Source organism: Leptosomus discolor, chromosome 2, assembly GCF_034619465.1.
Source record: "Leptosomus discolor isolate bLepDis1 chromosome 2, bLepDis1.hap2, whole genome shotgun sequence".
Classification (NCBI taxonomy): Eukaryota; Metazoa; Chordata; class Aves; order Leptosomiformes; family Leptosomidae; genus Leptosomus; species Leptosomus discolor.
Genome location: NC_141392.1, coordinates 51,537,458 through 51,562,560, shown reverse-complemented (window position 1 = coordinate 51,562,560; position 25,103 = coordinate 51,537,458). Strand labels below are relative to the sequence as shown.

Here is a 25,103-nt window from a genome sequence, read left to right as displayed (position 1 = left end):
TTAACCACTCTCACACTACAACCAATGTCTTGAGGAAACAAAAAAACCCACTTCTAAAATGCTGCCTACCAGTGCCCAGCCCTGAATATGACAAGTAACCTTTCCAGTCACTTTTTCCAGATGCATAATAGGACTTTTCCCAGCAACACCTTGGAAAACACAGACATTTATACAAAGTGTAGAAAACCTGTGTTCAGCTCTTTCCTGAACACAAAGGAAAGCTCCTAACAGCTCCTAGGGGAGTGGGTATGCAACTGCGTTCCTACAGAGACAAATACCTTGTTCATGTGGTCTGTATTTTATCCAATTTGTCATGCAGAATGCAGGGACTGGAACCCAGGACAGTACAGCCTAGGGACAATACTCACTAAACTCAAGATTACCATCTGCAAAAAAAATCCCTATGCCCGAACGAAGGTCCCCTGTGTACTGCTCCAGTTGGTCATTCTGCTGTACTTGACACAAAAAGTACAGAAACCTCAACTACTGTCAGTCATGAGCCCAGTCATGGTGGTGGTGCCTCTCTGCAGCAACTTAACAGGTAGAGCACCCTTTTCTCCACAGACTGGATGAAACAAGCAGCAACCATTTTACAGACAGTCCTCAACGGAAATTAATTCCTGAGAAGTACACGCTTTCTCTAAATGACATTGGGTCAGATACCTGCACTGACTCTCACCAATATGTGGGCTGAAGGCTGGCAGACCAGTAACTTTGCAAGCACCAAGTGAAATTTTTCCAACGAGCAATTTGCTTGCTCTTGAGGAACATAAGCAGGGAAAACAGAAATACATGGGCGGTAAGATGTCCCAGATATAACACACTCATGCTTTCATGAAATTGAAAGGCAGTTCCAACTGCGTCACTCTTGTACACCTAGGGACTCTCAGGCTCCAAGTCAGATTCCTGGCAGGTGCCTGAACCTCTTTGGTCCAAACCTGGAAAGGCAGCAAGTCCATCCTAACGTTGCTAAGAACAACCTGATCTTCTCTGCAAGCATGAAAAATAAGTGAAAAATGAATACAAAACACCACTTCATGCAAGAATTATCTTTTTTTTTTTCCCTAGGAAAATCTTTTTGCTACAGTATGCCATCTCCTAGGTAACCTGCGCTGTTTATTCTGAGACTCTCCCAATCACAAGAGCTTTCTCAAAATGAGAAACAGGCCCTCAAGAAGCATGTTGCGAGACACTAGTTAACTACGCTCAAAACGAACTCAATATCTGACAGACGTGACATTTTATAGTCTTTAAAATGAAAACAAAACATGTAGTAACAAGGGAAACTTACTTCAAATGTAGTGTCAAGTATTACCTTAATGCATGTGGCTTCTTTCTTTTTAAAAGGTTCTTTAATGGGGGGGGGGGGGGGGGAGCTGGTTGCTGGTTTGAGGGTTTTTTGGTGGGGTGTGGGGGTAGAGGGGCAGTGGAGAGGGTAATATGGACCCAATGTTTTCCAGCATCGTTCTTCTCTTGTTCATATACTTTGCATATTTATTTCTATACATTTTCAAATAATAGTTATGACTTTTACAGTTACTTAGAAAGCTAAATACTTAATTTAAAGTTTATTTAAACTCCACAAATTTATTATGGCAGGTTTCTCTGAGCTAGAAAATCAGCTGAAGGAGATTCTCACAGAGTACCATCTATACAAATGCTCCACCAAAACCCGTGAATTACAAGAATTAAGTTGTCACAGCAAATCTTATTGACAGGTTACTGATCCTGCAAGCAATGCACTATTGCCTACCAGTATTTAAGATAAATCTGCTAGAAACCAATCTGTTTGTGGGCGCCATGTCTAACACATGTAAAAGTCATAGCACCTGTAAGAGGTATCTCCACAGTGAATTTTGTTAGTTTCCCATTTACAACCTCAAATTCACATGAAGCTGATATTTTTGTTTGAAAGAATGAGATATGCTCAATTATAGCTTCTCCTAATAGCATTATAACAGTGGTTTTCAGCATTCAGTGAGAAGTTATTTCTTAGTAATCACCACACAAACAACAGAAGTACATGGCTTTTCTCTAAGGCAGAAGTCAATAAAACCCACTGATGCAACCTGAATGTTCCTGTGCCTGTTCTGATGTTGCAATGGTGGGGTAGCAAGAGTGTGAGACAGCTTTATGCTTCAAAAGGATGAAAGCCACTTTTCACCAGAACACTTCCCTTATCTGGCAGCAGTTTAAACATGCACAGCTTTTAAGAACGATTCCTAACTGCAGTAACTTTGCCCACATAGACTGAAGGACTACTACAGAAAAACTCAAACATTTGATTTCAGAATGCCCCAAACTTCTGTCCCAAAGAGCTGCTATGATATACTGTACTGATCAGCAGATGTATTACTCAAAGACATGAGATTTCACCAAGTTCTGAAAGAGAACTGTTGCAACGCATAATGTTAAAAACAGTCTGTGAATAACATACTCTTAAGTTGTTGGTTTGTTGGGTTTTTTAAAACCACGTTTCAAACCATCCATTGTACTGAAGCAAGGGAAACATGTGACTTCCAAGCATCCTCCCAGCAAACTGGCTGAAATATTGAGTATCTGTAATGACACCGTCAGAGCTTCGCTAAGACATTTTTATGTATTTATACAGATAGTACGCATTCAAATTAACGTTCCATTGGGGTAGGTGCTTAAAGCATAAAGCAGTTTTAACTTCAGCAGACTATTTCTATATTTAGAGCTGGGTATATACCTTAAGTACCTTCCTGAGTTAGAGCATTAAAGCAGAAAACAGAACCAGAAAGGCACTTGTTATTACAATTTAAACTTTCTAGACCCAATCCAACAGAAATTTTGCTTACACCTGACTTCTGAGCTACAGTTACATGTTGTATACTGAAGACAATCATGTTTGCCTGGCCTTGTATAACTATACTACTGTGAGAATCCAGGCATTTCTGACAGCAGTTATTCAAGAACTACCCACTGCATTAGCATGAACGATGAGACAGAGCCCATAATTTGTAGCAGCATTTCCAACATGAATTACCCTGCAGCCCTGGTGAGAAAAGATCACAGATGATGCCATTGACTACATTATCTCACACCACCACACCCTACAAACAGTGCATGCTTATTTTAAATTTAGTTCTGATCTGCAAAAGTGAGCTTATTTTATAAGCTGCATGCACAAAATCAGAAGACACAAATTCAGGAGTTTACAAACTGATCTCAAATCAGTTGCAGACACAATCTCTTAGAAATAGCTAGACCAAAAATGGAGTAGTCAATTGTTAATAAAAACCTAATTCCTTCACATTTTAGAATCTCAGACCAGAACATCGAGCACGAAAACTATAGGTGGGAAGCAGATTTTATGCCAATGTAAATTTCATAGTAGATTTTAGATCTAACAGAATATATCACTTAGTGTGTCAGCCTGCAAAATGACATAGTTATTAAACACCCAATAACAGCACTTGCCAGATATAAATGAAGAAATTGTGCTCTTCCATGTAAATGCTGCCTGATATTTGAGAAGAGGCACCTATACAACCATACCATACCCTAACAAAAGCACCTTCATCTGGTTGGTTTGCTGATAGATGATTGCAGGAACATGTTGCATGCTTGAGTAGAAATCCAAGGTTTCAATCATCAGTAATGAATTTGCAACAGCTGCAGACAGTAGCATATTGCTTATGTGTCATGTGCAGTGAGCAACAAGATTCAGTGAAAGTGTTACTGAAACTCATCGAATTACAAAAAGCTATCCCTGAACACATGAGACATATTGCTACAGTGCATGCAAAAATATGTATCAAACAACCCGTATTTGAAAGAAACTGTGGGTTTGATTTGTGAAACAAGTGACAGAGTAAGCACAATGTTAGGATTTGGAACTGACTCTACTGTATCTTTGTCAGTTTGTTTCTCTGGTTTTAATAGCATTTCATTCATAGGTTTCAATTACTGCTTCCCAATTTGTTTAGGTCCCTGAATGCCTGCGTGTGTTCCAAAACTCTAATAGATTCAATACATGAACAGTATAATCAGCTCCAAATAATATGTGGAAATGACTTGTTGGGCAACATACAGCATAAATAGAGTAACTAACACTGCTCTCACTACCAGGCTCGAGACTATATTATGGCAATAATACATACCAGTTGGAGTCACACACCTTCTTCCTTATAAATACAATATACTGAATTTGGATTTCCCCTCCCTTTTGTATTCATGCTAGGTCTAAGACTCAATAAATACATATATATGTAAAGACACACACACGGACTGTAAATTGCAAAACATTAAGCCTTAATATAGATTGTGACAAATATATCGGTCATATTTATTCTTTATATCTCAGTCTGATAGTGTTTGTCTTCCCTAAGAAATCTGTTCTGGTAACATCTAGTTATTTCACCACACTAGATCACAGAGCATTCCATCCAGTCCAGTATCTTGTCTCTAACAGGAAGTTAACAACAAATGTCTAGAATGTGTGCTAAAAAAAACCAAAACAAAACAAAAAACCACCACAGAGAACAAACTTAAAATGGTATCTGCCTAGAATACGCTCCTAGTCTCTACTAATGTATTGCTCAGAGACTTCCTAAAACAGGAGTATCTTCACATTTACTAGTTCTCAATGGATTTTTCTTCTACTAGTTTGTCACTTTTTGAATGAGTTGTAACTTCCACAGTGTATCATGGCAAAGAGTTCTGCAGTTTAATTATGTACCATGCAAAGAGGAATCTCCCTGTGGTTGTTTTGATCATCACAGTAACTGGAAAAGAACACTGTATCAGGCCAAAATAGGGATGCTATAACCTCACAGTGTTGTTAAAGTCTTTACGACAGTCAACACAGCATGGGTACAGAATGAGTTCCTTGCTGTAGTGCATTATCAACATGAGTTTTAGACTTTTCTAGAAGTAAAATATCTTAAAAGTATTAAATGCGCATTTACATTCAGTTTTGGTTTGCAAATACTATCTACCTTTCAGCGTAGTCAACGGAATCATTACAATAGCTGTGAATGATCTGGAATCTGGTCAGATGAGCACAAGGTGTGTTCTGCTCACTTTCCATAACATTGGGCCCTTGATACTGACAGTCTCAAGGAGGATATAAAAAAGTGATAATTTATAAAACATTAACTGCTTTTTCACTGCATCCAGGGGCATCACAAAATTAGAAGAAAAGCTGTTGACTTGTTAGTGTAAGGTATCAGTCTTACCAAAACTCTCACTGATTCCTGTTACAGGACAAGTCTAACTCACCTGAAACCACCTCTCATCAAATGATGAAGCATCTACACTATCTGAAGATTTTTTCATGAACTCCATCATTGAAGGAAATGTGAAGTTGTGTTCAAAATAACTACTTATTTTTAAAAGGCAATTTTAAAGGACCAGTGTCCTGATTTCAGCTGGGATAGTGTTTTCTTCCTAGTAGCAGTTACAGTGCTGTGTTTTGGATTTAGTGTGAGAATAACACTGATAACACACTGATGTTTTAGTTGTTGCTAAGCAGCACTTAAGGATTTTCCATTTTCCCATGCTCTGCCAGCGAGCAGCTGCACAAAAAGCTGGGAGGGAGCACAGCCAGGCAGCCAACCCGAACTAGCCAAAGGGATATTCCATACCATAGGATGCTCATGCTCAGTATCTAAACTGAGGGGAGTTGGCCAGGGGGGTGGATTGCTGTGTGGGGACTGGCTGGGCATTGGTCAGCAGGTGGTGAGCAAGTGCACTGTGCATCACTTGCCTTTTCTTGGGTTTTATTTCTCTCTCTTTGTTATATTCCTTTTTGTTACAATTATTATTATATTTTATTATTGTTGTTATAGTTTATTTATTACATTGTTTTTATCTCAACTCATGAGCTTTTTTTTTTTCCTCTGATTCTCCTCCCCCTGCCCCTGGGAGGGGGAGGGAGTAAGCAAGCAGCTGCGTGGTGCTTAGTGGCTGTCTGGGGTTAAGCCACAATCAGGAAAAGCTGGCAGCTAAGCACAATCATGCAAAGTAATTACTCATATAATACACAATAAGACACTGAAAAAAAGTTTCTCTGGAAGCATGCTTACCACTCATGTTTTCAAGATAAGGTTTCCTGGAACTGAAACACAGACGCAAAAATAACGAGCAAAGGATTTTTCTTTTTTTTTTTCAGTGGCAGTGTTAACAACTGAAGAACCACCAAGAGAGAGGATTTGTTTGAAGGAAAGCATTATAATCTTCAGCATATTTTGTTTGACCTTTTATAAAACAGTGCCATTTCCCTACACGTAAATAGAAATGGTGGTAGCAATATACGCAAGATGAGCTAAACTTCCCAAGACCATTCAACACAGAGTACAAATGAGTGAATTCCTCGGGGTTTGCTGGAATGTCCACACAAATTCCAGCTCACTAAAACTATTAGCAATGCTTTACTCTGTTGGCGAGATGAGAAAATAGATGAATAGTTCCAAAGACCTGGGCTGACCCCAGTTTTAGGATTTTTATGGTGCCAAACATAACGCACTGGTTAAAAAAAGCTTCTTAAATAATTTAAAAATATTAATATATAATCAACTGTTCTAAATCTGACTTGTTATATAGTTCTGGATTTTGATGCAGTCACCATTTGTAGCCCACGAAGATGTCCAATATACCATGGAAATATTGTATTTCTACACTGTGAAAGAGTGAATAAGTACTCACTTTTGAAAATTAAGATCTATCTTCATTTAAGAATAAAAAAGTCTTTAACTTATATTTCCAAGTTAAATAATTTAGCTTTTTTGCTCTTGTATAGAATTAATTCTATTTTGTAATTCAGTTTTTTACCTATCATTGATTTTTCTGCACTGAGAAGTAGAATAACAGAATTTCTTTATAAAGGAAAAATTGATCTGCTCCAGAATGAGGTTACTTTGAGAATACACATTAAAAAAAAAGAGATGCAATTAGGTTTCCTAAAGAGGTAACTGAGAAGGAATGTAGAGTTGAAATAATTTCTAACTACAATGCAAAGAACTCTAAAACATATTAAAGATCTTTAAATACTAAGAAAAGTCAACTGCCTTGTTTCCTCCTTCATTAATCAAGTGTTTGAAGTAAGCATTTTTAATCTGTAATTGCTATTAAGAACATCAATTTAAAGGCCTAACAAAAATTACCATAATATAATCAAAGCACCTTTGCAGGTTATTCAAGTCCCATAGGTGCTGTTTTCATTGCTGTTCCCCCTCCCTGCTCCTCCTTAGAAAATCCACTTGCAGCAAAACATAACAAAGCCCCCCATATTTAGATATGATTTAAAAATAGAGAGCTTTACAGGAACAGAGCCACATCATGCCATAGTTTAGGGCAACTTGATATGAGGTAATCTAGGTAATTATAGGCATGTAAGCCTGACACCAGCCCCGGATAGAATAAATAGCTAATATGGTACTTGATTAATAAAAGAAGGATGTGTAATTAATGTCAGTTATCAAGGATTTATGGTAACTAGACCCTATCAAACTAACCTGACATTTTTATGAGATTACAAATTTAGTGGAACAACGTAATAGCAATTTTGCAACTTACCCAGATTTGTTTGTGGCATTTGATATGGCACTGACATTTCGATTAAGAAACTAGAACACTATGAGATCAATGTTCGGTGGATTTAACTGACGTGTTTCAAAATGTAATTTCCCACAGTGAATCATCAAGTGTCCATTTTTCAAGGTGGTTTTGCATTGATCATCTCCTAGCCCTATGCTATTCAAAATGTTTGTTAATGATCTGGAAGAAAGCATAAAGTAATTACTCATAAATTTTTCAGATGGTACAAAATTGGGGAGTGCAAAATAATGAAAAGTAAAAGCCACTGACAAAGCCACATGAACAGCTCACTCAGCTGAGATCAAACACATTATATGCATTTTAAAACAGCCAAAAATTAAGTCACACCTTTAGAAGTAAAGGCCATGCACACAGGAGGAAGGACTCTGTCCAGGCAGGCAGCAATTTGAAATGACTGAGGTTTTTGGTGGATGATCAGCTGAACTGGAACCCTCTGGGTGGCATTATGGTTAAATTGTCTAATAAAAAGTGCTGGATATCAACACGAGTAAGCAGACTATCATCTCTGTAGTTGGCACTGATGGCATCACTGCTATAACTGTGCCTGGTTCTGACGTGTGAAACTTAGGAAAAAGTGTTGAAAATTGGTAGAAGTGCAGCAGATAGCTGAGCGAATGATTAAGGAGTAGAAAATAAGGTTTTATTACTTACCTCTCAAAACATTCTAAGAAAGGATAAGGTATATCTGCACTTTAGCCTATGGACACCAACATGAATAGAAGGCTCTTGATAATCAAAGACAGTAGATAGAAACCGAAGCTAGACAAAAAATTCATGCATTTGTAACTATGTGTAATAGAAATACAATTTTTAACAGGCAAGGTAGGTAATTAACCACATAAATCAAGGGAGGGTTTTCTTGTTTGTTCGTTTAACTCACCACTGGCTTTAAGTCAATGATGTATGTTTTTCTGAATGAAAAGTTCTCATTCAAAAACCTATTATTTCAGAAAAGGATCATAACTTGTGTTACACAGGAAGTCAGGTGAAATTATCAGAATGTTCCTTCCGCTTTTATATCTATGGATCACTTATTTCCCACCCACATCTGCCAGTTACACAATTCAAAGTTTCTGTGGTGCAAAGGGTTGCCTTAGTGGGTATTTCAGGCTTCATATTTTGTATCTCAGGAGTTCTGTATTTCCAAACAATTCCATGGGACCAGAGAGGATCTTGAAATGCTAGCACACACACACCAGATTGCCCTAACAAATTGTGCTTCAAGATATAATTGTTCATTGTGGTAATAAAGGGAGGAAAAAAAAATGAAGCAACATAGAAATTGGAATATATGGAAAGAAGTTAAAAACAAGTGCTAACATGTTTATGAAAGCTTTTGGAGGATCAAAGCTGATGAATGCTAAGAATTGCTTGTACAGTTCACGTAATTTAAAAACTGAGTAGTTCAAAGCAATTGTTTACAGGTTTGCATTTGTATCATTATAGATGTGATGTGAGAATGATACGTAAGCTATTGCGGTTGATGAGAAGGCTCACAAACATCTTAAAGGTCACGTTTAAGAACACCATGAGATCAGTCTTAATATACTGGTGTTGATTGTTTCAGTCATGCATATGGATTCTTACATTTGTCTATGGAAATTAGGGTCAAGTATCTGACTGTATTAATTCATGATATAAAATAAATGATTAAGTGGGTACTATGCTTTATAGTTATTCTAGTTTTGTAAGAAATGCATGTACATTAATTGTAGTCATAAACTTAAAAGTCAGATTTACTTTGGACATTATTCTGCTTTGCTAACTAGGCTTTTAAAAGACACCCCTCAAAATCAATTTCAAAATTTCTTTTGTTATGCAAGAGAAACTTGACTGGGGATGCCCAAATTGATTCTGATCTTCACTGTGGAAGCATAAATAAGCCAAAGCACTAGATGTGCTCAATAGGACAACTTAGTGATTAAAAGAGAGGCATTTTAATCTTTAATTGGGCGAATGCATAAGTTTCTGAAGGGTTTAAACTCAAAATTCTCTGAAAATATTTGCCTGTTTGTTAGCTCTGTCCCCTTTTTATATGACAAAATTGAAAAGCTAGTGTAAAACCAGAAGGATGGGTCTGGTTTTCTTGTTACTTAACTTGCATTTATGCTTTATTTCTTTTACTTGCTATATCATTGGGCACAAAAGAATATAACAGTTCCTAAACAGCAATGGCCAGAGTCTCTGGTAAGTATGAAAAATACTCTGAAACTTGATTTGTACAAAATTTGAATATTTCTCAAGTTAGGATAAAGAAGCTGTCATAATCTTATTTCACAGACATTGGGTTGTGTTATGAGAATGCTTATCCGGTATTTTAATTAGCACTCCTGTTCCATCATACTTACTGTGATTTTTTTTTTCTTTTTAAAAGCACACGATATCTGCACTAATCTCTAATGCATAAGGCAAACTAACATGAAATAAAAGAAATACAAGTCAGGATGTTTCTTGGTATTAAGAAACATTTCAGAATTTTTAACATTACTCATAGCATAATATTGCTATGAGTAGAAAAATATTCTAATGACTCCAAGGACAGACAGACATGGTTCCTTTCACAAATAACCAACCACATCACTGTACACAAAGAACAACGAATAAATGACATAGCAATGTATGAGAGCCTTGCTGTAATAATATGATAGTTCTTTACTACGTTCACATTTTGTTAAAATCATTAAATTTACTACTTTGCTCATGATACTCTGCTACAGAATATATTTCTGTTCTCAACTGAAACCAACATCTGAGATGATCAAAGCAAAATGTGATAAAAAAATGAAACATATTTCATCTTAATGGTGAGGTTTAAGAATAGCTTTGTGTGCTTGAAAGAAAAGAAAAAGTCATTTGGTAAGCTGCATATTTAAAGCATCCAAGCTGAATGCTATTCACTTGATTTCTTAGTCCAGTCTGTTCCAGATGAGCACAGACTCCCTGCGGAAGGGACTGCTTATGAAAAGCCTACTTAATATCGCTGTCCTTAGTGCTAAACCTAATGATAGTAAACATGCAGGAGAAGGAAAAATATTGATGATAAGTGTTCAAAAATTTCAGTATAATAAAATAGAAAGATTCAAATCACACATGTGTAATGTTAAAAAAAGACAGCAAAAGGTAGGTAATGAAAAAACTATAACATGCTTCCTATTGCAAACTCTTTGCCCCCCAACACACACTGGAACAGCAAGACTACTGTACAGTGGAATCCGAATATTTAAAATCACATATAATGACCATATAGTAACCATTTAAAAAAACAAAAAACCAACCCCCCCCCCCAAAAAAAAAAAAAAATCAAGAGTGAAAATAGGTAAGTGACCAAATGAGAAAATAAATCTTTGCTCTGGACACAGGGGATTGCTACAGAGCTTGATTAGAAGGGTATATCGATATTTAAGGAAACCCAGTATTTAGATATGTTTCTATAAGTTCACAGAACTCCCATTGCCTCTTTTAGAAACACTTTGCTGAAGCCTAACATGTTTTGGGTGCTGGAGAAGAGAAAAGCTATTCAGTTGTGATGATGGCCAGTTGATGCAGTCTTTATCAGGAATAAAAAAAAATTAGTGAGTTTAATAAAACTGATATAGAAGTACACTTATATTTCCATTACAATGGTTTTCATTTTTCTGTATTCACAATGATTTAAACCACATCTGACCTATTATCCTGTTTAACCCTTCCATTTTTGTTTCTTGTGATTTTAAAGTCTATAGCAACTCTTTCTGCACATCAAGCGAGAATCTCAAGAGCACCTACAGAACATTAATACTTTTTTCCACAGGTTTCTGAAGTTCGAAACAATTTGCCCTATATTTTTCCTTGGAGATACGGTCTTTCAGAAACTGATGCACGCTCACTTGAGTGTGGGACTGATGTGGAGCTGATTCCTATGAAATCACCACTCCAGTGGTTTACAGTGGTGTTACAGCTCTGTCTCTGCCTACCTATGAAAAAAAGGTATGTTAGTTTGTTGGTTCTTGATGACTTTTGAATAGCATCAGCCTATGAAAAGAAAGAAAAATAGCATTTTTGTACACAGAAGTAGAAAAAGTCCAATGAAGTGAATTGTGAATAGAAGGACGATAAGCAGAAAACATTCTGTATATACCTGTAGAGAACTTCAGAAGCCTGAGCTTAATAAGAACACTTCAGTATTTTTTTTTTTATAAGGAAAAGTATTTACTGACTAAAGAGTTTAGTGTTAAATGTATTCAGATTACTGGTAAAAGCAAACCTGAATCCACCAAAATCATATCAGAAATACATTTCCTGACACACTGCCTGCCCACCCCCACCCCACCCCCCAAAAAAAAACAAACAAACAAACCAAAAAACAACCAATAAATACCATACCCTCAACAGGAAGGCAGCTAAAATTTCATTTGAGGTACAATACTGTAATTTTTGTTCAACTATGTGTGACAACTGTGTTTATTCAGCAGAAAGCCTGTGTTCTAATGATTACCACTACATTGAAAACAAAAATCCAAACCCAAGATAGCTCCAATAGCACTCACTCAAGCTTGCAATTGTTTGAGAGATTGCTTGCTCCCCAAGTTACTGGAACTGATTATTTAGAATGCTCAGAGAAAGGCAGCACTTCAGTTTTAACTCTGTGGTATGGTACATTCTATGTAACAAATTCTGTATCACTGATACTATATTTTGCAAAGCTTTTTTTTTTTCCTTTTTATCTTCTTGGGAAATTTACCATGATCTCACTATCACAATTTAGTCATTGTTTTGGACAAAGTAACTATACATTCCTGGAGCTGTTTAATAGACATGTAAATGTGGTGCTTAGGGACGTAGTTTAGTGGTGGACTTGGCAGTGTTAGGTTAACGGTTGGACTGGATCGTAAGGGTCTTTTCCAACATAAATGATTCTGCGATTCTAAGCTGTAACTAAATTATGTGAGAGCAGTATTCAGAATTTCAGAGAACTACACCTGTTTCCATAGCCTTTGGGTTGTCCTTTTCATAGAATACAGAAAAGTACAAGTACAACAACTCAGAAAGAAAAGCAAACAAATAAGTCTGAAAACCCAGAGCCTGGAGCACTGCTGGTACATTCAATCATTTCTTTAGAAAAAGCGTCTACCTGCACAATTATGCACAGTGCTTCTGGCTAAAAGTGTGTTACAACAGCCATCAAAAGTACAAGGTTCCACCTCATTTAGTGAATGGTTGTGGACTGTGAAACAGCTTGAAAGACTTCCAATTCGATCCTCGTTTAAAACGTCAAATCAGCTAAAGTCAACTTTTCCATTTTCTAATTAACATACTTGAAGTTTATTATAAAAGTGACTTGAGTGTTCTACAACTGCAGAAACGTAAGCGCCCACATCCACTTCATCCTTTTGGAGTATAGAAGTTCAAAGTGAATGTATTATTTCTGATAGACTGTAATTAATGTGGAAAAAACCACCAAACAGTGAGCTCCGCTTTGGATACTCTATGTATTTCACTGTTTCTCAAAAGACTAGATTATTCATTTTTGTTTCATTAAGTAGTCTAACATTAAATCTCTGAAAGAAACACTGCTTATTACGTTTTTGAGATCTGTATTCTGTGTTTAGACTCCATTTTCACCTGTCTGTAAGCTTTTGCACTTTTGGATGGAGCACTCAACTTCAAGAGCCTGTTACCCCAGGCTGTGGAGTAATAGCCTATAATTGAAGTGAACAGGAAGAGAACCGGTGGGGAAGTCCCCCAGGCAGAACAAGGGACTGATATCCAGTGCTTCAGGTTCTCCAATTTCTCCGTCAGTTAGCAATCACATTTTAAGATGTTACAATTGCTACATTCAACTTTATTTACTTCTCTTGCATTTCTTTTGCTCACAATTATTGACTATAACAAATTACAAAATGCTTCCTTTGTTTTTCACTCCAAGATCACAAATAAAGCACACAGAGCAGATCATATGAACATTCAAATTCAATTTAGCTTATGTCAAGCAAACCCACAAAAATTAATCAGATACATTTCATATGTGTGAGCACATAGGAACACATTGAATCACAGTGCATTTATCATTAAGATATTCATTATATCTTTTTGGCAATAATTTATAAATTTTATTTAAGTAAATTGAAATTTGATTTCTATTGCTTTCTGATATTCTCAATTACTCTATTTCCATAGTTGCAAACAGAAGAATTGAAGTCTGTAATTTCTGGCAAGAGACTAATTTTATATCAAGAATTCATACTAATTAGTATTTTGGGGAAAAAACCACATTGCCTCTGGAAGGTGTGTGGCAAACTGGTGTTTATGAGAATCGGAAACTGTCGAAAAACAATTTTTAAGCAAAATATTGATGTCTTGGGGGAGATTTAATGGAGGAATGTTTTTTCTTTGTTAGTTGTCAGTTATCAACAAACTGCAAATACTGCTGTTTAAGCAGCCTCAAAGCTTCTTCATTACCCATCACCATAAAGAAGCATGCACACTGCGGGGCTAATCCAGACAGACAAAATATAATTGCACAAACTTTGTCATGACAGTGCAAAAATGAACACCAGAAAATGTGACTTAGTCTCCCAAAGATTGTAACAGCCAAGAAAAGCTTAGAGGTTTCAACCTATGAATTAGTTAAGGTCATTTTTCTCTCTTTCCAAACAGTTAGACTGTTTTTCCAGAGCAGGAAAGAGTGAGAAATCCCTGGAGGCACATCTGTAGGATCTCTATTGTTTCTGACTCAGGGCAAGACACAAAACAAAAGGCTCAGTGATTTGAGCCTTTGGACTAGAAGATCACTCAGGAAATAAAGATGTGTTTTCACAATGATTGAGGCTGGAAAAACCGCATCCCATAGCACAAGAAGGATGCCTTCTAGGGACTAGAGGACCTCAACAAGTCACTAATTCAAAGATCTGGTGCAGGGGTACCTACTGTATAAGTAGATAAGTGAACAACTAATTTTTTTAATGACTTAATTTTTCCTTACTAGATTGATATTGCTGGCAATTTTTGTTCAAGATTATAAAAAGGAGGATTGTTCTGGCATCGCAGTCTGTTTCAGTTCTAACACTGTTGGGCAGAGCAGTTTGTAGCTGGTAGAAAGGGAAAATGTTTCAGATCAGAAATAAAGGAACAGCACATTTCTCCAATAACAGCCCCATGCCTGTAGTTCAGGTGGTCTGAAGCTGCATTTGCAATATGTCTGCCTAGAATAGGATGTCTCCTCATTTTTATTCAGTGATGGCTTACTGAAAGATAACATTGATCCTCAGCTCTGCTAAGAATGCAACTCGTCAGAGACATTGACAGCAACTGGAGTCATGGGATTTAGTTGACTGGTTATTGGTTGTTTACCACAGCATTAGTCAGTTAAGATAGTAGTTTTATGGCCAGTGCCTTTCCCCATCCCTCCCCCCCCGCCAAAGCCAGGATGCTATGTTCCTCCATTTTTTGTTTTTCAAAAAACCAGAATTGATTCAATGAGGGAATGGGTTGTAGCTCAGGAGGCAGAGTTGCCAAAAGTGGCATTATTTCAGTACCTTTTTCACAGACAGACTGGATAACAAAAGCTGTAAACTGGTAGCTGGAGGTCAGCCAGGTATGTTCTGGGAATCCTGATACGTAACAAAACTGAGAATCTTGATCACATGCTTTTGCATATAAGGGCTCAAGCTGGATACAAGGCAGACTCCCGTTCTTGGCAAAAGCAAGTTTCTTTAAAGATGACACAGGAAAATGAAGAAGATGAAAGGGAAAACAGCAAGGACTTCTCCCCAGCAGCAGTACTGGCACAGTGACAATGAACGGGTAGCAAAAGTTAAGTCAGGAAGTCAACCCTCTTACAACTAGAGTAGTTACCAAAGCGTAACAACAGGCAGACTACAGCCAATCTGCCCAGGCAAAGGGTGCTTTCTTTTACAAACCAAACAGCTCAGTACTGCTGAGAGAATAGCATGCAAGTGTCTAATACCTGTCACTTTCAAGAGAGTGGTTGAGCCATTACTACAAGGAGCACACTGAGAAGCAGAAGCTCAAAACCTGCAAGATCTCAGTTTCTGTTGGCTGTGCACGGAGACAGCTGTAAATCCCACGCAAAAGTTAGATAAAATATTTCCTGACAACATCTGTGGTCAAGCCCAAGACACCTATGGAACCACAAGGGCATGCCATTTCACAGCTGTCTTGGTAGGGAAGACAAAGAGAACACTGCACCAGAGCAGGTGAGTGCCTCTGAAAACAGGCACTTACGTTGTCCCAATCCACAAATCTTCGATGAATAGGACCCTTTCATATGTACAAAGTTTTGTGTTTGTCTTTAAAAGCTATGTCCAGAATAAGCACCTCAAATTAAGCATTTTCCTTAGAAGGAAGTACATCTGAGACCTCTTTAGTATTAAATACTACTGAACAGTATCTAACACATGAAAAGACCTAAGTACACATAAATAATGTTTTGAAAAAACTTCATTAAGTATTTCAGTTGTTTATGCTGCTTCTTACTCAGACTTTTCATAGATGTCACTTCAAGAAACACTTAGAGTAAACAACAATGATAAGCATGCGGGAGAATAGACTGTAAAGTAAGCAGTGTGAAGAATCTGCTTCTGTGGACAAAGCCTGAAAATCTGATATGAAAGATCTGATGTGAAAGATGACATAGAAGTTTAAAGCTTTTAGGCCACTGATATATACACAAGAATGATAAAATAAGCATTGACATAAACGTTTAAGTATTACATTCTGCATTTAATCTATGCATACTTGAATATCTAAGAGTTCTACTTCAGTGAAACAGATGACATAAAATGATTTCCTCTTTCATTCCAAGCACCAGCTGATCAAGTTCCTCCCTTTTGCTAAACATTGGAGATATATCATCTGATGCTGAACAGCTCTTTTGAAGTGTACCATACACATCAATTTACATTCATTTCTGCAATTCTAATATGGTTAGAGTTGCCACAGTTATTCTTACACATTGCACAGTACTTGGAGAAACATGGCAAAATCTTACCGCTGTGTTTCCATTGCACCTTTGGGACTGACAAACACCTCTTATTCTGTTGGGAATCAGCACATCGTCCCAGCAAGACGGACCCTTCAAAATAAAATCAAAGCACATAAAGGCTTTAATCTACTTAAGTAAACATATAAAAGTTGGGTCTTTTGCTGCTTTTCCTACCCCCATTTCTTTTCAACTTTAGTTAGACAGTTTCATCACATTTACTGTTAAAAAATCCAATCAGATTATATGAAAACATTCATCAGTAAAGTTCAGTCACTGACAGGACATACAGCCCCTCCATCCTGAGGTCAGTGTTGTAAACAGGAGTCAGAACGCAAGTATATTTTCTCAGATTAAGACAGGGACTGACTTAGTTAAGAGATTAAAAAGCTACAAAGACTCATCTTCTGGTTCAGCACTGTTTACATCTTGGCCTGCAGCTGACTAAGGGGAAAAAGGGAAAAAACACATCAGCTGGAAACAGAATACACAGTTAGAAAGACTGAGGCATAGCACAAAGACTAGATTAAGTAGCTTTTCTGTATTTTCTTGTTTCAGTATTAAATGGTTACAACTTTACTGAAATCTGGTTTTGTTCTCATCAGCTGCCAATGTGTATTTTGATAGCGTTTGCTGTAAACAAATTAAACTTCTTATCACCAAATAAGGCCTTTACCTAACTATAATATAACATAATGAAAATGTGAAGTGAGAATTCTTAGTAGATTCCTAGACATTTACATTAGCTTCAAGATTTGTCAGTCACTGTTAATTAAAAAAAAAATCAACATAAACAGAAAGAAAATTGATGGAAAATCCTCAGCAAACTTTGCTACAACCTTTTTTACTATCAGCCGTTCATTTATAAGTGTACTACAAAACACAGAGTAAATTTAAAGATTACAAACCACAAAACAGTGTGGTTAAAATGATCTATCAAAGAAAAATGTTCCTATATATGGCATATATAGGAACATTTATAAAACTATTTCCCAGCACACAAAAAAGTTACATGATGCTAGCATAAGTCTTCTCTTTAATATTAATCTCACACCAATTAATATTTAATCCATAGACAATAAAACAATCTGAGAAATAGATACGAAGCTTACAAATATCCATATACATGGCAGAAATAAATAACTAGGAAGGTATCAATAATTAAAATATTTGCTATTTGGATTACTCACTGTTTGGGATAGTGTCATTACTCAGGAATAACAAGAAAACTTTATCCAGAAGAGAAGTTATGGCCATCAAGATGTTTAACTATTAGTGAAATTAGTGCCTACTTCAATCATAATTAGATTATAAAGTTATCCAGTACCATGTCTAGATCCATCTCCTTTTTACTTCTGTATGAGGCACTTTTCCAGCATTGTGCAGACATGGCCGAGATGGGCTGTATCAACCTTTCATAGCTAAGCTCCTACTACTAAGTTAGTTCAAAGCTATCTGAAAAGTTGAGTAAAACAAGTTAGTCCGCACTGACCTCTGCTCTCCACTGTCATAACTGAAGTGCTGGTATTTGAGATCAGTAAAAAAAGAGTTTGAATATGTGTAAGGTGTATCACAGGCAGACATGGGGGTGATTACTGGTAGAATTTGACTCTTTGGGAGAAAGACAGCTACAGTACAGTGTAAGTAACATGAAGTAATATAAAAATATAAAAATACAATATTTTACTTGAAACTATGAAAAAACCCTTTAATTTGTTATTTAAAACATTTTAAAAAACAAGTTTGACATCAATTATTCCAGTGAATTTTGACCTTTTACAAAGCTTTAACATTCTTCAGATTTTGCAGGAAGAACAGTGAAGCCTCCTTCAGGTGTTGCATAAAGAATCACCTTGTTTTAATTTTTTCAACTCAGTAGATGAAAGTTTCATCAATGCTCCTCTATTTATTAATTGTTCACCATGCCATGAAAGATTGTACAGATCTCTAGCATACCTCTCACAGTAGTTTACTTGCCAGGAAGAAAAGTAATGTACCTTGCCATTCCTCATATGGACGCACATTACCTTTGATCAACTTTTTACTTTCTTGGTAGCTCTTCCCATTCTATTCCATCTCTTTAGAATATGAGAGACACCATACCATATACAAGACTTAAGTGCTGCACTAGTGAATAGTAAGATGGTGGCTCTGAATTTGTTCTTTATTTTTTTCTTAAATTATTAAAGTCTGATTTACTTTGCTGATGGTTACTAAGCACTGAAGCAGCATTTTGGTGGAATTAACTACCACAGCTCCTAGATTTCATTCCTGAATGTAATAGTTCTCAAAATCCATCATGCATGTACAAAATTCAGGTTTATCTTCCCAGTACACATCAGTTAACATTCAGTGTACTGAATTCCATCTCCCATTTCAACAGCAGATGAAGCGTACATCCTAAGGTCCACAGAGGAGCTTCTATTAGGTACTTCCCATGCTCCTCCATACTGAACCCATCTATTCATTCCCAAGGATGAGCCAGCTGTATACCTCATCCTCTCCAAGCGTTTCTTTTACATAGCAGTCATCTAGTGGGCTTGTACACTTTTCTGCTCCTGTTATATTTTAAAATGACTCAGTAACGGTTTTTCTGCTGTTTGCAAGTTATAAACTTTTTTAAGCTTGCCTAACGGCATTGTTATATTTAAGGTTGTGGAATTATGTGCTTGTTTTGGTTTGATAAAGGTTTCTTTGTTTTATTTTAATTCATCTCATTACTCATTGTTCTGAAAGATGTATCCTTGATTCTCATAACCTCCCCCCTTTTTTGTTTCACCCCACAATTTAGTCATGCTGTCTTCTGTTTAGCCCTCCTGAAATTTCTGTGCACATAATCTTTGATTCCAGTATAATTTCCACACCTCCTCCAAACATTTAACTCTTTAGCTGCCCTTTCTACCTTCTCAGCATGCACCTTCACTTTTACGTAGCTTTTCTTTTTTAAAATTAAGCATAATACTTGCTTCTTTCTCAGATTTTGGGAATTTTCTGAACATAAATATATTACAGTCATTGTTACAGAATACATCTTTATTAATAACAACATAAACCAGGTCCTCTGCATTACCTTCTCTTGCTGGTTCTTTGATCAACTTTTCCATAACACAGCCTGACAGCATTTAAAAGTTTACTCTTGGGATGATGGTTTGCCATGATACTTACCTAATTTATGTGAAAGCAATTTAAATATCCCATTATCACCATTTTTCCTACGCTTTCAAGCTTTTGGTTTTCCGCAGCATGCTAGACTCACTATCATCATTCGGTCAATCAGCTGTTAAGAGGATTACTATATTTCCTTCCCTTTTCAGGTCTAGAATTTCAGTCCATAAGGACACTGTATAACACATTGACTTATTAAAGACAAATAAGACTAACAAGTTATCATTTCCTTAACAACTATCCCACTTCCTTCATAATAAAATCTGTTAGTATACATTTTATTTGAACATTTTTCCAATTTAGAGGAATTCAGTAGGTTTGTAATTTCTTTGGATAATTCTTACAGAATTTAGACTCAGGAAGAGGACACTAGAAAGAAAGGATGAGAAATAAGAAGAAAGAGTGGAGCGAACAGGGGGAACACGCATAAAAAAATCCCAAAGCTAAAAAGCCCCAAATGCACCCAACAAAACCCACCCAAACCCCAAGCACGACTACTTTTGTCCTGGTCCCGATAGCAACATCATCACTAAATCTTCCTGTTACTCCATCCTTGCGTGATTAATATGAGAGTCTTGGAGTTAATGACGCTATGCCAGTATATGCACAAAAATATTCACAAAATGGCTACACACTAAGATAATTTAAAACAGTCTTGTAGAAGCAGTTCCACAGGTATATGTTTATCAACTCTAGTACTAAATATCTTGATTTCATAAGAAGAAAATATTTCAAGCTTAACTTTTTAGAGGAATGAATCCTTTAACTTCTCTGAAGATATTTCAGGAGAAAACTTCCCAAGTATTCAGCAGTTTGCAGGTCTAGGTCCATACTCACAAAATGTAAGAAGGCATAGTAATTCTTAAGCAACAAAGAAAGCATGAGTAGGACAATTTATAAAATTGAGTGAGAGTCTAAAAAAGCATATACTTAAAATGTATTTGAAACACTATGTTGATCATGCCACAATTTTATAGTAGTCAAGAACCGAGCAGCTAATTTGCAAAATACAATCAAGAAAGCATCCTTAAAGAAGCATAACAGAAAGGAATTGCTGCAATATTGACTACTGTTAGAACTAAGCTACTACAACTAGCACTGGATCAGGGACAAATATGCTTAATATGGCAACATATTTTTATTTATTAAGAGTACCAACAATAGTATGACCTTTGTATTGACTTTTTAAGGTCTTATCTAGAAAGGAAAGCTAGTGCTATATGGCACAGTGTGAACTTAGTGCTCTCACTCTCTGCAATAATCTCCTCATGACATTTCTCATGCACACAAGAGTACTTTTTTCACAAAGCAGCTCGGCTTGAAATAAAAATGTCATCTTCCACTTAAGGCATGCTAAAAACATATGCACAGTAAACTAGTAGCATAATCCCACACTACCAGCAACTACTCATCTGTTCACTCACATTGTAGCTAACAACTTCCTATTTTTTCCTCTTCATAGAAAACCCACCCTACCCAACACTTCTTTACATTAACTCTTATGACAGGCATAAAACCCAGGAGAAAGTCAGATGCATTTAACTCTTTCGATAACATTACCCAGACCTAGCTTTAAATCAACAGCGTTTTCTCTTTGTTCTAGCAAGAGTTAGACCACGTTCTTAAGGGATGAATTAATCCAGCAGGAAAACTCCAAGTTGGACTGTCAGAATATCTTGGGTTTGGGTCTGTCTGGCAGAGAAGAGTGAGGAAAAATGTAACAAAAAGTAAAACCCAACAAACAAAAAACCCTACAACACTCTGTGCCTTATTTTCCAAACTTGTCAGAAAGGAAAAATCTCCTTTCACATGTTTGTACTTGGCATTGTTCAGGGTCATATTTTATTATTACTGATAACATAATATATTTGCAAAAGACTCACTGTGCTTGAGAATTTTAGTTTTCCACCTTAAAAAAATGGCAAAAAAGCCATTTGTCCTTGAAAAACACTGTGTACTCAAAATGTTAATGTTTCTTTAGTGACAGCACTACTAAATGTCATTGCTATAATTGCATCAAAATAAAATTAGGATTTCTGGCAAGATAAACACATTGAAATGCAATTTTTGTATCGTTCTTTCTTGAGTCTAAGAAAAGCCTGTCAAACTGCAGGCCAGCCAATCACTTATGATGGTGTAACACTGCATGCTGTAGTGTTTGTAATTATTAGTTTGCACTAATCAAGAACACACTGTGAGAACAACAAAGCCTTCTGATTGTGAGATTAAAGCAAACGCCCCACTTGTACACAGCCAAATGGCTCAGAGAAAGCTATGCATTAAAATAGAGGTATCAGATAAGACTTTTCTGATGTATAAAGGGGAAAATGACAGAGCAAAGATAGAAATAGAAAGAACACCAGTATATCACAGAATAGAAAAAGCCATGACAAATGTAGCTGAGTATTTCCCAAATAACCAGGTATGGAAATTTTTATGCTTTGGGTGTATGGCAGCTGTTCCTTCCCTTTTCAGAGGAGGAAGACAGGAAAAAAAAACTTAGCAAATGGCATATTAATTTTGAACTGAAGCTCCTACGCAGCATATGAAGAACAGGGAGGATTGAGGGTTTTTTTGTTTGTTTGTTTTTTCCCCCCAATGTATGAGGGAAGTACGGGAGACCTGTGTACATTTCACCAGTATATTGTACTGGTGCCCAGTGCAGTGGACAGTACAGTTTACCCTCAGCGGTATTACTTTCCATATAGTAGCCAAGACCTGATTTTGTACAGTAGAACCACAACTCAATTTTGGCCAACGACCACTTAAAAACAAAAAACAAACAAAATATCTGTGATAACAGAAATACTATTTAGAGATCTCAGATGACAAATTATTCAAAATGCAGTTACTGACAGAACTGTTGACCTGTAAAGTCAGGGAAAAGTCAGAAGCGGAGGTCAGCAATAGAAACCAGTGATTCATCAAAGACTCTGAATCATTTAAAAGGCTGGAAACTATCCATGTATTCAATGCTTTGTATTTTCCCTGCTTTATATTCTCCCCCAGTGAACAATATGCAGTAGAATATCATTAAAACACATCTTTGTACCTGCTAATATCTACACGAGAGACATAAGTCATTAAAACGTTGAGCAAATGACCCAACCAAGGGACAAGTATTAATGCAGAAGGAATTTTAAAATTATGTAAGAAATAATTTCAGGTACTTGAGACGGTTTAAAAATCAGCATGCAAGACACTGGAAAACTGCTAAATCTAATGCAAACCATGCAAGCACTCAGACTCCTCTGCAAAATGATGGCTGTTGACCTGTCTACATGAGAGTATTTGAAGAGCTAGTCATTGTTGGGTGACCCCTCAACATGATTTTAGTATCTTGAGGCAGTAAGACAAAAAAAAACCCAAAATGCTAATTTAATAAAATTTTATTTCTTTTTTGAACTCTAACAGGGGTATCCACACCAAACTACTACAATTCATTGCTTCTAGTCCCAGTACAGACAGACAACTCTGCCCCCCAGACATAGCAGGAACCAAGATGTATTCTAACAGTAAACAGACATATGCAAACACAGCTTAACACAAGTGATGACTACTATATGAACAGCAATGAATCCCACCTACTTTCACAAACCTAACCCATCTTAGCAAAGATGATACAATCTTTTTGCTGTTGTTTTCTTCTACTCTGCTCAATGCAAATTTGAACTCACTTTTACAACATGAGCACTTCAGCCTATTAAAATAATTTTATAAGGGAATGCACATTTTCCTACAACAGCATAGACATTTTTACTAAATAATCAGAGCTGCTTCAGTCAGCACAACCTGACTAAAGCTTGTCTGCTTCTCTAAAATCACCTTCCAAGACTTCTATTCTTATGGTACCTCTAATATTTCAGAGCAAATGACTTGCAAGATGACTACAGACAGATTCGTGAATGTCTCAGAACAGATGGGTAAGGCTGGAGAAGAGTCAGCAGGTGATGAATAGCCAAGGAACTGGGCAATGTCTAGAGTATGTGAAAAGGAAGAAAAAACAGGGCTTTTTCTTGGCTAAACAAACCAGTATTGATTAAGCCTGATGTTACTACTGTAAGCCAGTGCATTCATAGTTTTTATCAGCATTCCTAACACAGAACGTTCCACACTTTTGAGCACAGTATGGATATAATACATTCAAAATAAAAGCTTTCATCCTATTTTATTAGTGCAGTAATAGAGATGAAAAAATAAGACTTTTAGATACACCAATCCATATATCATAAGTTCTTAACAGGCTTAACATAGGAGAACAATTTGATAAATTTTTGAAACACTAAGAAAAAATCTAGCTGTTACATGAGCAATACTCAATTAGACTCAGCAGAAGAGATCCGTATGGTACATTTCTAAAAACAAAGAGATTGGGGATCTCATTTTGACTCAGAAGCAATAAATCCATTTGAATCATAATAGTCATGAAAAGCTCTGTATTTATTTCAGTGTTCTCTATCTTGAAAAATCACAAATACAACTAGATTGTTTATTAAGTTAGACATTTGCTAGATTTCTACTGAATGCTCAGATACCATATAGTCATGATTATTTTGTTCCTAGGTAAAACTCTGAACAGCAGCATCCAGTTTAGTACAAAATTCATTTCTCCAAGTTCCCCAACCATAGTCTTAATTGCATCCACTACCAGAGAAAGTAAAAATAAAGTTTATAAAAAAGATTACTACCGATTTAACCAGGAAGTGCTTGCTAACCTTTTACAGATGTTCTATTTACAAAGCTTCAATATTTATTAGATAATATATTGGAGGTAAAAACTGCCAGATTGGCAACCTTTATGACCAAAATCCTCTGCTTAGCCACAAAGCTTATCACAAAGGCAGAGGCAATTAAAGCTTACCCACAGTTTACAGAGATCTGCAAAGGCCACTTCTAAAATGAGAGAGTAACTTTTGTTCCAGAATTTTTTTTTTGACATTTTTGCCAAATCTGATACCAACTGTCTAGGACACAGGTTATAGGATACATGGATGTAAGAGGCAACCCTTAATTTATTTAATAAGGCAGTAGAGTTGTTCTCTCCTACACTCTACATTTTAATAAATGCTACTGCGAATGATGTGACTCTGCATGCCATACTAGAGTAGTAGTGAGAGTGTCTCCTACTGCACACTTCACTGCAGTTAAAACTAACCAATTTGCTATGGACTGACTTTGACACAGAATCTCCCATACAGCAGGGAGTAAAATATAGAAGAGACTGCTAAATTAGTCTTGGAGCTAGTTTCAAAGGGGGAGTGGGAAGACTGGAGTTAACTGCTTAGTCCACACAGCACATTAAAGAATCCAGTAGAAGAAATCTTTTGGTTATTATTGACTTTGGTCATTAGAGCGATCAATAAAGCACATGGAT

At 36.5% G+C, this 25,103-nt stretch overlaps 1 protein-coding gene across 1 annotated transcript in view; it reads right to left on the bottom strand.

Moving 5' to 3' along the window:
• Positions 1-25,103, bottom strand: part of PRKN (parkin RBR E3 ubiquitin protein ligase) — a 629,698-nt gene that overhangs the window by 388,860 nt on the left and 215,735 nt on the right. The window contains exon 6 of the mRNA XM_086460407.1: positions 16,574-16,657. Coding sequence (XP_086316533.1) covers positions 16,574-16,657 — 84 coding nt within the window. The remainder of the gene's footprint in view (positions 1-16,573; positions 16,658-25,103) is intronic.